General features: G+C 33.7%; 1 protein-coding gene across 1 annotated transcript; it reads right to left on the reverse strand.

Moving 5' to 3' along the window:
* Positions 1-1,668: 1,668 nt before the first annotated feature.
* Positions 1,669-6,583, reverse strand: LOC140750827 (uncharacterized). The gene is made up of 6 exons (XM_073084552.1): positions 6,481-6,583; positions 6,271-6,383; positions 5,971-6,193; positions 3,326-3,379; positions 2,872-2,999; positions 1,669-1,927 (listed from the first exon to the last, which is right to left on the reverse strand). Exons 1-6 carry the CDS (start codon positions 6,487-6,489, stop codon positions 1,702-1,704), a joined length of 753 nt encoding a protein of 250 aa, XP_072940653.1. The 5' UTR covers positions 6,490-6,583; the 3' UTR covers positions 1,669-1,701.
* Positions 6,584-13,443: the final 6,860 nt, after the last annotated feature.

The following is a 13,443-nucleotide window of genomic DNA, read 5'->3' on the forward strand; positions in this document are numbered from 1 at the left end:
AATGGGTATATTTGTTCTTGTAGCGACGACGATTATACCAGACGATGTGGTACGTCTACCGCACTTGGGCGGAGCCCGGAGCGGGCAATGTGCTGAGAGGACTCCGGTCCTTTGGAGATCCCGGAGCCCTCTAGGTACCACCGAGGATGGCCATTGGAGGGTTTTAGTGCGGTAAAAATCCCAAGGCACTGGGTATCTGATGAAGGTTTCCCCCTTTAGAAAAAAAAATAAAAAAGGCCCTTGTATTCCTTGATTTGTTTATAGAGGAATAAGGAAACATCTTAACATTCCCCAACGGCTCCCTAACAGTTAAAAACTCGTGGAATATACAATGTAAATATAATTCCAAAGACACACAGATACAATAAATTCTAATCAATAGGTACATAATTTTTACACTACGAGTAATATGAACGATGTAAAATCCAACTTTTTGGCAGTAAAACGAGCCACCTAAATGTTCGGATTAAAAAAGAAGATCAAATAAATATTTAACATTAATTAATTATCTTCAACTATAATTTTTATTAACAAATTGATGAAGTTTTGTGCATCATTTACACGCTTTACGTCATGAGATCATATTTTTAATTTATTGATATTATCTATCATTTTAATAAATTATTCGAATTTTAAACGCTTTTTGCTTGTCCTTCTTGTTTAGTGGCAATTCTGATTCATTTTATATATTTAGAAAATTGAAGGAAAAGGTCATGTATACATTACGTCACTATTTATAATAGTTATTCGATTTCAATAACTAAACGTACCGTCCACGTTATACAACATTTTATAGATTCATGACTGTTCCATTTTCCACTCATCTGCCATAAGTAATTCATATTCATACTTTATGTAGAAGAAATAATCATAACCTGCTGATGGCAAACCAGTAGTACATTATTAGTCTATCATCGTAGATGGTTAAATCTAATGTGGACCTTAGTGAATTTTGTATAGCAGTAATTAAATCTCGTCGAAGGCTTCATGAGCTGTTTGTAGTTATCCAACGTGAGTTAGGTATTAGCAAGTATTTTTCATTCAAGTGGAGCCTAAAACTTTTTGCGCTTGTCAATAAAAAAGTCATAGTTGTTTTTTCGCCGATACATCGTAATACTGATTAAATAATTAGTAGACATATATGGTCGGGTAGCAAAATGCACTCCCCAAACGTTTCGCCTTTAGCAGCTACCCCTCAAGCTAGCCATACTTTTAGACATACTTTTCCGGGGCGTTCCAGCTTAGTCCTCAGGAGTAGCGGCGCATCTGTGGCCGACTTCAGGTAGGAATATCTAATCCTAGCTGGAGTTGATTACAGTTGTGCATGGGCGGCAGTAGCCACTTACCATCAGGTGGACTGCATGCTCGTTTGCTACTCCTATATTATAAAAAAAGAGCGAAGTTACGACACTTCATGTCCAGCACTGAGGTACAAAAAAGTGCAGCACAACTATCTATAATACATAAACTACTATCTATAATAATGATATTCAATAAAATAACAACTGTTAGCGTATTATGTAAAATGTAACTAATATACTTAGGTATGTATTGGTACATAAATAAAATAAACCTGTAATTTATAAAGTAAATTTATAAAAATAGAGATTTAATCGTTTCAATATAATTATATAATTTACAAATAATTTCTAAGTAAGTAAGTAAAATGTCGTCGACTAGTTGTTACATTTCTTAGTTTAATCATCCAGCAAGAGACGCAAGGACTGCTGCTGGTACCGCTCCTCCGGGGCCTTGCTCAATATCGGGTTGGAAGCCGTTGTCATCCGCGATGTATCTCACAACGTACGTCACTCCGTCAGGACCGACCCATGAGTATACACCACTGACAGCGATGTGTTCGTTCTCAGAACCACCGTTTTTTATCTCGCCTTGCTGTTCTTCTTTCTGTCCGTTTGTTTGCTCGTATCTATAATAATAAAATGTTAGTGTCGTTAAAATATATCTAGTAGGTGCAATTTAAACTACTTTATTATACATTTTAACTTGCTGTTTTCTGTAACTTCATCTGGAAGGGTTTTTAGATACGAAAATAATGTATGAGGTGCTCATGTATTACGTATCGAGAAATTGTCACTGACTTTAAAATTACAATAACGGTAAATGTAGTATAATCATTTTATACAATCACCTCTACTAAAATCAATAAAAAGTTTATAAACATATTCAATAGATTATGGTCAAATTGAGCACTGGGCGAACATTAGTATACAGAAAACTGGTTATTCAGATATTCTTTGAAATCAATAATCAAATTATGTGGATTGTCAACTTGTGATTGGATAGTTAGTATGATAATTAAAGCATTACACGGAAAATATTTCAATCTTCTCCGCACATAACATTAACATTTTAGACAACAGAAAAAAATATAAGCATATCATTGTTCATGTTTTCATGTTTTTAATACATTTATGTGTACGCAAATAAAATAAATTAAAATGTTTTGACTTATTGTAATAGAAAAATCTCTTATTTCGACATCGAAACCCTGAAATAGATACGAGTATTTTGTTATTTCCAAATAAAATGCACAGAAATATATTTTTACAAATTTTCAAGCCCCAATTTACCCTTTCAGGAGTTGATTGGTCGAATAATAAAATACATATTTCACCGTTCTCTGAAAGTTAACCCTTAAGGGAGCTAACTAGGAGTTGCAATGTTCTTTGCAAGTCGGCCGATTTTTAAAGCGAACTTTATAAAACGTATTTGACTTTCTGAGGAGAAATAATGTTATTTTTTAGCTCGCATACATTATTAATTTAATGGTAGATTATATTTTTGGTTATAAAATCTTCGCTTGGTATCTTTGGTTATAAAAATAGAAGAATAAACGATAAAACAACTAACGCATATCTGTAGTAACCAGTTCCATCATTGTCATTTTCAAATTTCAGGAGCTGTACATTATCTGATGGGTAGGCTATGTTGGGTGGAGGTGCAGCGGCTACCACGGCTACTAAACACAGGGCCACGATCTGTAATATAACATTTCATAAGCTAGAAAAGTAACTAACACTGTATATATAAGAGTTTATCAGAGTATAAGTTAAAAAAAATAATAAGAAAGAAAGTATAAATAAAAGAATTAAAAAAATGTTTTTAAATGAAAAAAAAAACATATTGCCAAGAAAAGTAAACCAAGTTGAAAGTTGAAAAAATAAACTTCAGTCCTTTATGTGGGCACTTAATTATAACAAATATCACTCTAAGATATTTTTTTCAAAAATAATGGATTTTATGTATCTAATAGTTTCTACTTCACATTTCACTGCACTGTATCACTTCACTATAAAATACTGACCAGTTTCATTTTTAGGAGAGATGGTCTCTCGTTGACAAGGTACGGAGATGTGAACTCTACAAATCGAGTGGTTCCTTTATATCTAAAGCAGGTATTTTATTATGTACGAGTATATCATCATATAAAATAGTGGAACAATAACATTATGCTTGTTTTAAATTAGCGGTGAAGGTAAACCCCTCGCTTCTGATTTGAAATTTGTCACATTTTATTTTTAGGTAAATTTCTGAATCATCAGGATTGAGGAGGATAATTTTTTCGAAAAAGATGATGTGTGGTCTTATATTATGTAAAAATTTGCCCAAGTGCGTATCGAACTCGCACACGGAGGGTTCCGTACAACCAACTTTGTATTTATTTTTCATTTACTAGTATTTTTTTATTGTTTGTTGTTAAAAAATAGCAGGCTTTTGTACTACGTCCCCCATTTATGTTTAAGATTTTTTTTTATTTTTAGTAAGTTTTAGTAGGTTTGTTATTGTTTATATTACTCTGTGAAAAATTTAAGTGTCTACTAGTACGGTTCATGAGATAAAACCCTGTGACCGACGGACAGATTGCAGAGGCTAAGTAATAGGGTTCCCTTAGTACCCTTTGGTTAACATGGTTAGTAACATGTGGTTAGGGACGAGGAGTTCTTTTACATAACTCAAAGACTCATTCGTCAGACTATAGCTATTTCGAGAAACACTCAACGAAGTCAAAGGTTAAAAGATAATCGAAATCTGTTTATAAATACTCGAGTATTTTAATGTATAAGAATGCTTCACCGAATTCGCAGGAAACTTAAAAAAATCCAAGTAGCTTGTTAAGCGTTGACGCACACAATGATGTTGAATTATGTCAATCACTCCTGCATTATTAATCATTTATAAAATAATTAATAATAGTTAAGTATTTTTACAATACCTATTTTGGATTTATTTTAAATAATAAAAGACGAAGAAATATTTGAAAAAGCAAATTTTAAAAGCCTTTTGAATTTTTTACATTTTACCAATTTTTACATTCCTAACCCTATTATACTCTTGGAAAAATATTAGAAATCTTTTTAACGGACCTAAATTACTTAGGTATCATAGCATAGTCACAAGATAATGTAAGACTTTTTATTGTGCATAAAAGAGCTTTCAAATTTGTCGATGCAGTGGTGACTCAATCCATTTGGTGTAGCGAATGACCAAAGACGGCTGTGACCATATGCCCACCTGCTTTATCGCTATGTTTATTGAACTTACGTACCTTAACTTACTTTAAAATCTTTACTTTACTTAAAAAAAACTATGGCCCACGTAGCTAATAACTACAGGTACGAGTTGTTTTTTTGTACTTAGAGGTTTAAAAAAAAACGCTTTCCACACTCACAGCCCCACACTAGGATTCCCTGTGTCGTGGGTGCCATGGACACACCCCGACCACCCAGACCCAGACCCAGAACAGATATCTAAATTCACATATCTATCTGGCCGGAGATCGAACCCGGGACCCTCTGCGTGTGGTGTGGTGACCGCTCTTCAACGCGGGTCGTCAATTATGCCGGCGGGTAATTATGTTCCATATCGAAATATAAATACATATTATATTATATAAATCGAAATGGTAACATTCCCATTGCAACTTTAGGATTTAAATGCTAATGATAAATATATTTAAACTGTTTCTTCACTGATCATTAGTTTGTAGAATTTCATAAAACTTTAAGATTACTGTAACTATTTCAATGATTATAATATGGGATGCTCGTGCCGAGTTAAACCTTTCACTTTCTATGTAGTAGGTATAGAGTTAATAGACAGTATGATTTTTTTATTGGTTCTTCCATTTGGCATCATTGGGTCATATATTCATAGAGTCAAGGATATGTATGGTATAGACCGGCACTATTTATTTTATATTTAATACAAAGTTGTAATTTTTATAAACTTTAAGCAGGTTTATTTAAAACATCTAATTATGTTCCTTATAATTAATGATATAGGTCACATCTTAACCTTTTAATAAAGCAATCATAATCAATCGTCATTGAATATTTCAACGTTTAATGTGGAATAGTTTTTAGACGAATATATCAAACTAATAGTACCTATTATATTGCTTGCGTTTTGGTGTTAAAATTGTTAAGATATTCTAAGTACAATAGGATATGCTATCCTATGCATGATGAATTGATGGGTGTATTTATTGCATTCGGATTTACCGGTACGTTTTGTAATGCACTTTTGCCAATGCCAATTTCTGATGATCAATGATGCCATTTTTTTTAAGATCGGTTTTGGAATACCATTAAAAAGCGGTGGTCATATAGTTATTACTTCAATTTATCTGGAGTTATTTATTAATCTTCTATTTTTTATATCTTCAGAATTAATAATGATAATAATGTTAATGATCATTTAATGATTATTAAAAAGAGCTATAAACTTACACTTAATTATAATAAGAACGGCAATTAATTAATTATTATTTTCTTTTATGCTAATATTTTTATTCCTAGGATATTTTTGGTGGAAATAAAAGATCAATATTAAATAATAATTTTAATAATACAAATTATTCTAAAGAATCTGTACATAAATATTATATACAGCCTCATGAGTATTGTTCTATTTACACAGGTATATCTCCGGTTATGGAAAGTCTAATTAACCTAGTAGGGACGCTACTACAGCTGATGGTACGGCTCCACCGGGTCCCTGTTGGATTTGGGGCTGGAATCCGTTCTCGTCAGCGATATATGTCACGGTATAGGTCACACCATCAGGTCCTACCCATCCGTACTGTCCCTGAACCGCGATGGCCTCATTATCGGTTCCTTGGTTCCTTAGCTGACCTTGCTCTTCGTGTTTGCTACCGTCCGAAAGTTCCCAACTGAAATAAAATATATGTTTAATATTTTGTACATATAATTGAATTATTATAATATAAGGGTTAGAAGGTTGTCTTACGCAAAACTGTAAGAATCAAGTCCGGCGTTATTTAAGTCGTAACGAAGGATTTGGACATCCTGGGGATTTTGGGGAGCAGCGGATACTGCAGCTAAGAAGGCGAGGGCCACAAACTGAAAACAAAACGGTAAAGTTACAACGCGATATAAAATAGTCCGTCCATATTTCATTTCTCACGGCACTTATTCACTACACAACTTTCGTACTAACCAATTTCATTTTGACTATTGTTTTTGAGTCTAACGACCGTAGTGTTCAGAGAATAGTTTGAATGTGGGATTACGTGCCCAAACGTCCCTCTTTTATATGTATGTATTTCTTCTATTACAGGTTGCAACACCGTGCTTGGGTCGTCGTGATTCTGCGCCAGTCAAAAGATTCAGTAGATTCACTACACTATGGTAAAAGTACTAAAGATGAACGGGGAAGTGTGAGTTTGAAACGGACAATAGAGATATGTGTTTGTAACAATATGACCTATGTAATATTGCTTGAGTAATAATTAGAGAACAAAATGTCAATGTTAATAAGCATCGCGTTGCGATAGGCAATTTATATTCTTTAGTAGACAATATTATTATTAATAGTTAACAAGTGTTCATCTTCACGCTTAAAACATATATGTAGAGAAACGTCTGCTTCATAATTTATTTTTAAGTCACCAAATTTAGGTATATTTCTGTAACTTCTATAAGATAAGTAATTTAAAAAGTAAACGAATTTTGAAAAGATATTTAATCAGCATGCATGTCCAAATCTAATAGATAAAAATATAAAAATGCTGTATATAAAATTATGCCATATGACTAGCATGCCGGATGTATAAATTATTTGTAAATAGATGACATCAAAATGTATTTCCAATTATAATTTGGGCAACTTTTATATGCATGCAGCAAAATCATGCAGTCGACAGTCCACATTATACTATATTGGTTATAATGTCAAGGCTGTTTCTTTATTTACAGGATTTTAGCGACGAAGCTTAAAGATTCACCTTTAGTGAAGTCGTTAAAATTCCTCAGAGTTTAGTAAAAAATATTAAGTAGCTTTTGGTGAAAATACGACAACGCAATGTTAGGATTGTTCGATTTGACGTTCCACGACATTTTCTGTGGTGTGTAGTACTAACGCTTGTTGTTGTTTGTTGTTTAATTGTTTGTTTGTTTAATTGTTTGTTGTTATTGTTGGCTTAGCACCTGTGAACTGTAAATTGTAAACCTTTCTGATGAGATCCAAGTAAGTAAGATAAGTGTTCTAGTACAATGGAATCACATGACGCTCAAATTCTACGTCATCTGCAAGCTAAGTTGCAATATACAATACAATACAATACTTAATAAAAAAGGTAATGCAAGGAATCTTAAATTGTTCTCGAACCCTTTTAAACGTTAGGTATGCTTTTAAACGTTAAGTCCAACAATATTTTAAGACCTGAGCCCAGTGATGGACTTTTCCAAGCTATATAATTTAAGTCCTGTGTATAAGTAAGACATTTGTCTATTAAAAGTGAATTACTCTATCTACTTGTACTAATAGTGAAAAAAATGAGTAAACATGTAATGAGTAACATAACTTAAAGTTTTCCATAATGTTCCTAAAGGTCAGTAAATTCTGGCAATTTGCACTTGAACACCGTGGTGTATTCTGACCTTAATTTTTTTATTGTAAAAATAGATCCGTGCCGACCAGTGTAGTATTATTAACCGAAAATGCAACGTTGGACAGCAAAGAGGTAGTTATTTAAAATGACAAACATACAATTACTATTACTATTACACTATAATGATACTTCTGTGTATGTATAGAAATAATTATAATATATTATGATACGTTCTAAAACTTATACATACGATACGACGACGTATCGTTACACGTTGCAACATCGTGAGGTGATTTTTTACGATACACGACTTCATTGCGCGACACGACATCGCAACGTGTGATGATGCGACGTCGTATGGAAAAATCTTGGGTATTATAGCAATAATAATTCAACTGCTTAAAAATAAATAACTGAAAATGCAATGTAGTAAGCTACATTGCATTTTGACATAAGTGTCACTCCCACTATTTAGAGTCTAAATTTTAGACAAATCAAACCATACCTCATATTATGTTAAAATCCATCAAATCATTGCCAAAGAATGACAAATACATACATACAATCGCTCGAAAAACATTACCCTCCACAATCGGATAAAAAATAATAAAATGATTCAAATCTTTCCTATTATTATTTAATAGGTAATTGAATGTTATCATGAAATTTAATAGCGGTCGTTGAACTAAATTAATCTTTTCGTCCAATTACAAATCTACTAAAGTACCAATTGAAATGTTTTCGCAATTTGTCTCATACAAACATGTTCTGACTTAGGTGGGTATTATATTTAGACTTTAGTTAGATGATGTGATTGACTTCGCTTGCGTGAACTCACTGCTCATTTTTTGGGATTCCGTAACCACAGGAGAAAACGGTACCCTATTAATAAACCTACGCTGTCTATCCGACCGTACGTCTGTCAAAGGAATCGCAAAAGATAGACTCTTAGATTTTTAGTGTGTAAAAACCAAAAAACACTACGGCCAGTTTTAAAAAATATATATATGTACCTAGGTGCATAAACCTTTAATATATGAAACTGGTATTTTTTTGGAGATTTTCTTTTTGTGTGATTTATCTATTTGACCGTGATTATTTTTTATATAATGCATGTATTTGTATAGTTATTGCGATAATAATATATCAAATTAAAAAAAAAAATGAATAAATAAGGTGAGTAAGACAAAATGGAACTATATTGAAATAGATACGGTTTATTAATATTATACTCGTATATTTAAATATTCTCCCATTTTCAGTGGCCAAAAATGGTATAAGTAGATGTAGTTCAATTTTACTCAAAATTTAAAACAATTTGAATAAATTGCAAAATTCCAAATTTTAAATCAATTTTCCTTACATTAATAGTTAGTGAGAAATAAAGATTCGTGAATTTATTTTAGGCCAATTAAGTTTATTAATTTAATAAATTAATAACGATGTCGTATTAAACACGTAAATGAACCTAAGAATAGGTTTAAGTACCCAAAACTAGGTCGACCACTAACTCATAATTGATTTATATTAGACGGAATCGTTTTACAAAACAATAACACTGTAATCTTGAATTTAGTTAAATGCTTATTAGTTTCATCGTATAACATTCTTATAAGGTTATGGGAACATCAATCAGCGAGCGACCGCTACGGCCTTTAACATTTTACTCTTCTATGTTATTTTAAAGATGACACTACGTTTTCTGAAGTAATTCTTATGGCAGTAAACATAAAGCTGTATGTTTAATAAAATATGTTGTCGTATGTTAATAAGTATATAAGCCACACGCTAATACGGATAATAACTTTGAAAAGGTCAAGGTTTTACATTTTGCGCTGAATAATTTGTAGCCAATAGGTTTTTGATGAGTTCTTCAGTAGAGAACAAATTAGGTACGTGAGAACATCTTCACACAAAGTACCGACCAGTAGGTAAATTGGTATATTAATATGTTTTTATTTATGTTACTTCCGAAGTAGTAACCCTTAAGTGCTTAAGTAACTGGTCATCGTAGTCTGTAAATATCTACAACAACTTAAGACGACCCGTGTGGCGGAGCGCTCTCCATACTGGTCAGACGCGCAAAGGGTTTCGGGTTCGATCCCCGGTCATACAGATATCTAAATGATATATTTTGATTTCTGTTCTGGGCTTTTTGGCACGATGGCTGAGTGTATTCGTCTTTGTTTATGGCAACAACGATAAAGGGAATCCTAGTGTGGGTCTGTAATTATAGAAAGAGTACTTTAACCTTACTAAGCACTAATTTAACTGTTCCATTTGGAGTTGGATTTACGGATAGATATAGGTGGTAGGTAGGTATAGGTGGGCAGTGGCAGTGGCCCCTCATCATTAGATGGTCTGCAAGCTCGTTTATTATTCCAGTATTAAGAAAATCAATTTCACTATTCCTGAACAAAATTTCAAAACCTTTCTTATTCAATCGACTATGCAATTTAACTGTCGTTGATAACTGCAGTATTAATACTTATTAAGAGGAATCTTATTGAGGTCAATCACTGATGCATCGCTATACCTAATGACCGACTTGTATCATGTCTGACCACGCCCTTCGCACCAGTATGCAGTAGCTTACATTACTGTTATAAAGTAAAACATCTGTGATGACACACAAGAGTGTTAGTCTCTAGTCTCTCGTTCCTGCACTTAGAGTCTAGACTCTTAGTTCCTGCTTTGCACTTTGCGCCGTATCAATGAGGCACTTAGAAGAACCCTAAATAAGTGAAGGACTGCAGGTAATATATATGAATTGTAGTTCGACTCAGTTCGGGCAAGGAGTAAATTCAAATTCATATCTCATTTATTTAAAATTGATTCATTACTCTTTTTGACCGTTAGCAATCTACCATAGATTCAAAAGATTACTATGGTGAAGCAGAGCAAGAAACTCCAACACTGTATTATATAGAATCTCGGCTTGAAACTCCAACACTGTATATTATAGGCTATAATCTCGGCTTCAATCGAATTAATCGTTATAGGTGTCTATTTCATTTACCTTTACCGGCGTAACATCACTTTCTTTATAATGAAAACGATATTTTTAACAAGATCTTGTCAAACGTATTGTAGGTCCATACCTTCCAGATTCATCGATTACGTTAATGTCTTTGAGGCTTTAGGTCACCCTAACCGGTCGCGTTACGTCACAGACTGTTGAACCGAAGACACGCGCCGTTGACCTCCGACACCCAGCGCCGCCTTCCTTAAATCTTTTTGGGTCAAACTTTGAGTATAGCATATGGCAATGTTATCAAATTATATTGATATACAAATAGTAAATATTACCAGGATGTTGGGATTTTTAACGAAATTGTTAGTTTTATTAATTATAGAGTGATTATTTTAAAAATATTCTTAAATACAAATTAAGTATTTTCTTAACTGTTTAAGAGTATAAAGTTATACATAATCGATGTTGTACGTGTAGTCAAATACATATTACATACAGCATTTTTGTGATTATACGAGGTTCAAACCTTGTCCCAGTTATAGATTAAAATTAGGGACATTATTATCCAACTCTCCCGGGTATTTTATAAATAATGCTTGTATAAGTTATTTCAGCGCTGGCATAGATGCTTTTGATAGATTTATTTTTTCTAAAGGCATTTAAGTTTATTATACAATTGTGAAATATTACCATTACCCTAAGTGACCTATCACCATTACCATTACAAAATGGAAATGGAAAATTAGAGCAAAGAGGTCTTGCCATGATGGCAATTGGCAATTCAGGTCGGAAATGCTCGGGACTATTGGGACAGATTTTGTGTTGGTACGAGTACCTCACTGTCGGGACTGCCAACGAGTGCTACACATACCTGTGGTCCCAACAAAAGGCGCCCAGAGGAACATCGTGAAGTTTTAGCCGGTAGGAGTCCGGCATATCTTCTCCGTTGCCCCCACGACTGAGAGGAACCCATGCAGGCTTTCCCCATGTAAAAAAAGTTCGACTAACTCCATTTTGAGATGTATCTCTTTATATTCGTTTTGTTTTTATTTATTAAACATCTGTAAGTAAGTGTGAGATAAATGTTTATGATTTCGATGTCATGTAATTTGATATCTTAGGCTAATGAGGGATATATTATTACTAACTGCCAATATTTATAAAATCCATCAGTAGTATTCTTCTTGTAGAGGATTTTAAACATGTGTCCAAGGACTAGAATGACCGCTTAACACTAGGTGGGCTATATACTCGTTTTGTATATTTAGGTATTACATAAAAATATCATATTAACACATGTTTCTTGCAAGGTTGCGTGACATAATGTGCGTCGCGACACTGGACTTAATCGACTTAAGTTATGTAATTTAAATATTTAAGCGAATATCTTTAGCTGTTGTTTTGACAGGTCAAGTTCTCCGCCAAAGCGCCGGATGTCATCATCAACTCATTAGGTACTATTTGTTTACGAGGGAGACACCTTGAAAAGGTACCTGGTGCCATGGGAGTGACGCAGGCTTATGTGATATTCCTACTGCACTAAAACCCCCCTGGTGGCCGTCCTCAGCGCTACGTAGAGGGCTCCAGATGTCCACAGGAACGCAAGGTCTTTTTACAGAAGACCTCTTTTAGTCGCCTCTTACAACAGGCAGGGGACACCGTAGCTCTATTCTGGTCCCGGAACCACAGGGACAAGGGCACGGTTCTCCTAATATCTCTATTATGTTAGTGTATTTATATTAGTGTTTATACAATACACAGGTTTCTAAGGAATACAGTAAAGTGTACTGTATAAATCAGATTAATAATAATTTGTCGACTGATGTATATACTTATGAGGGGACGGCTTTATCTTCAAGAATAGCAACGTATCTGTGATGAGCTTCTGGACTAACCCTTGTTCTATATAGAATTTGTTACAGATATCCATGAACGATAGTGACCACTTACCATCAGGTGGATAGCATTTTTTTATAATATAAGAGTAGCAGACGAGCATGCAGTCCACCTGATGGTAAGTGGCTACTTCCTCCCATGGACATCTGTAATCAACCCCACATAGGATTAGATATTCCTACCCGAGGTCGGCCACAGATGCGCCGCTACCCCTGAGGACTAAGCTGGAACGCCTCGGAAAAGTCTGTCTTCCTAACCACACCCTTCAAACCGGAACACAGCAGGGCCTAACACTGCTGTTATTAGGTAGAAATACTTCATAGGTAGCATACTTCCTTGAACCTTGGGAACCTTGCCCAAAGACAGTGATGGCGACAATTTTTTATGGTAGTTTTTTTGTTTTTATATTTTTGTTTTTCATTTTTGTATATATGTAAATTTTGTAAATAAGTTATTTTATATTTATAGTTTAATTTATTATTTTTAATTTTCTGTGACTTTAATTATAATTGTAAATATTTTTCAGTTAATAAATACCTACTATAAGGTGTTGACCTATCAACTCTTCCTTGATACTTCATTCTTATATAAAAAGTATATATATTTCAGCTGGAGGATGTAAAATGTAAAAATGAATTCCATAAACATGTCTCAGACATAGGGATTATAGGGCTTGATGTGTACTAGTGCGTATTCTAAT

The sequence above is a fragment of the Epargyreus clarus genome, unplaced genomic scaffold, assembly GCF_041222505.1.
Source record: "Epargyreus clarus isolate Ecla_fem2 unplaced genomic scaffold, WU_Ecla_fem_2.2 ptg000021l, whole genome shotgun sequence".
NCBI classification, from domain to species: Eukaryota; Metazoa; Arthropoda; class Insecta; order Lepidoptera; family Hesperiidae; genus Epargyreus; species Epargyreus clarus.

Coding starts and splice junctions, on each gene's coding strand:
- LOC140750827 (XM_073084552.1), bottom strand. Junction 3,380..5,970: donor TAGTAGCGTCCCTACTAGGT/TAATTAGACTTT, acceptor CGATTTGTAGAG/TTCACATCTCCGTACCTTGT. Junction 1,928..2,871: donor ACTGGTTACTACAGATATGC/GTTAGTTGTTTT, acceptor TTATTATTATAG/ATACGAGCAAACAAACGGAC.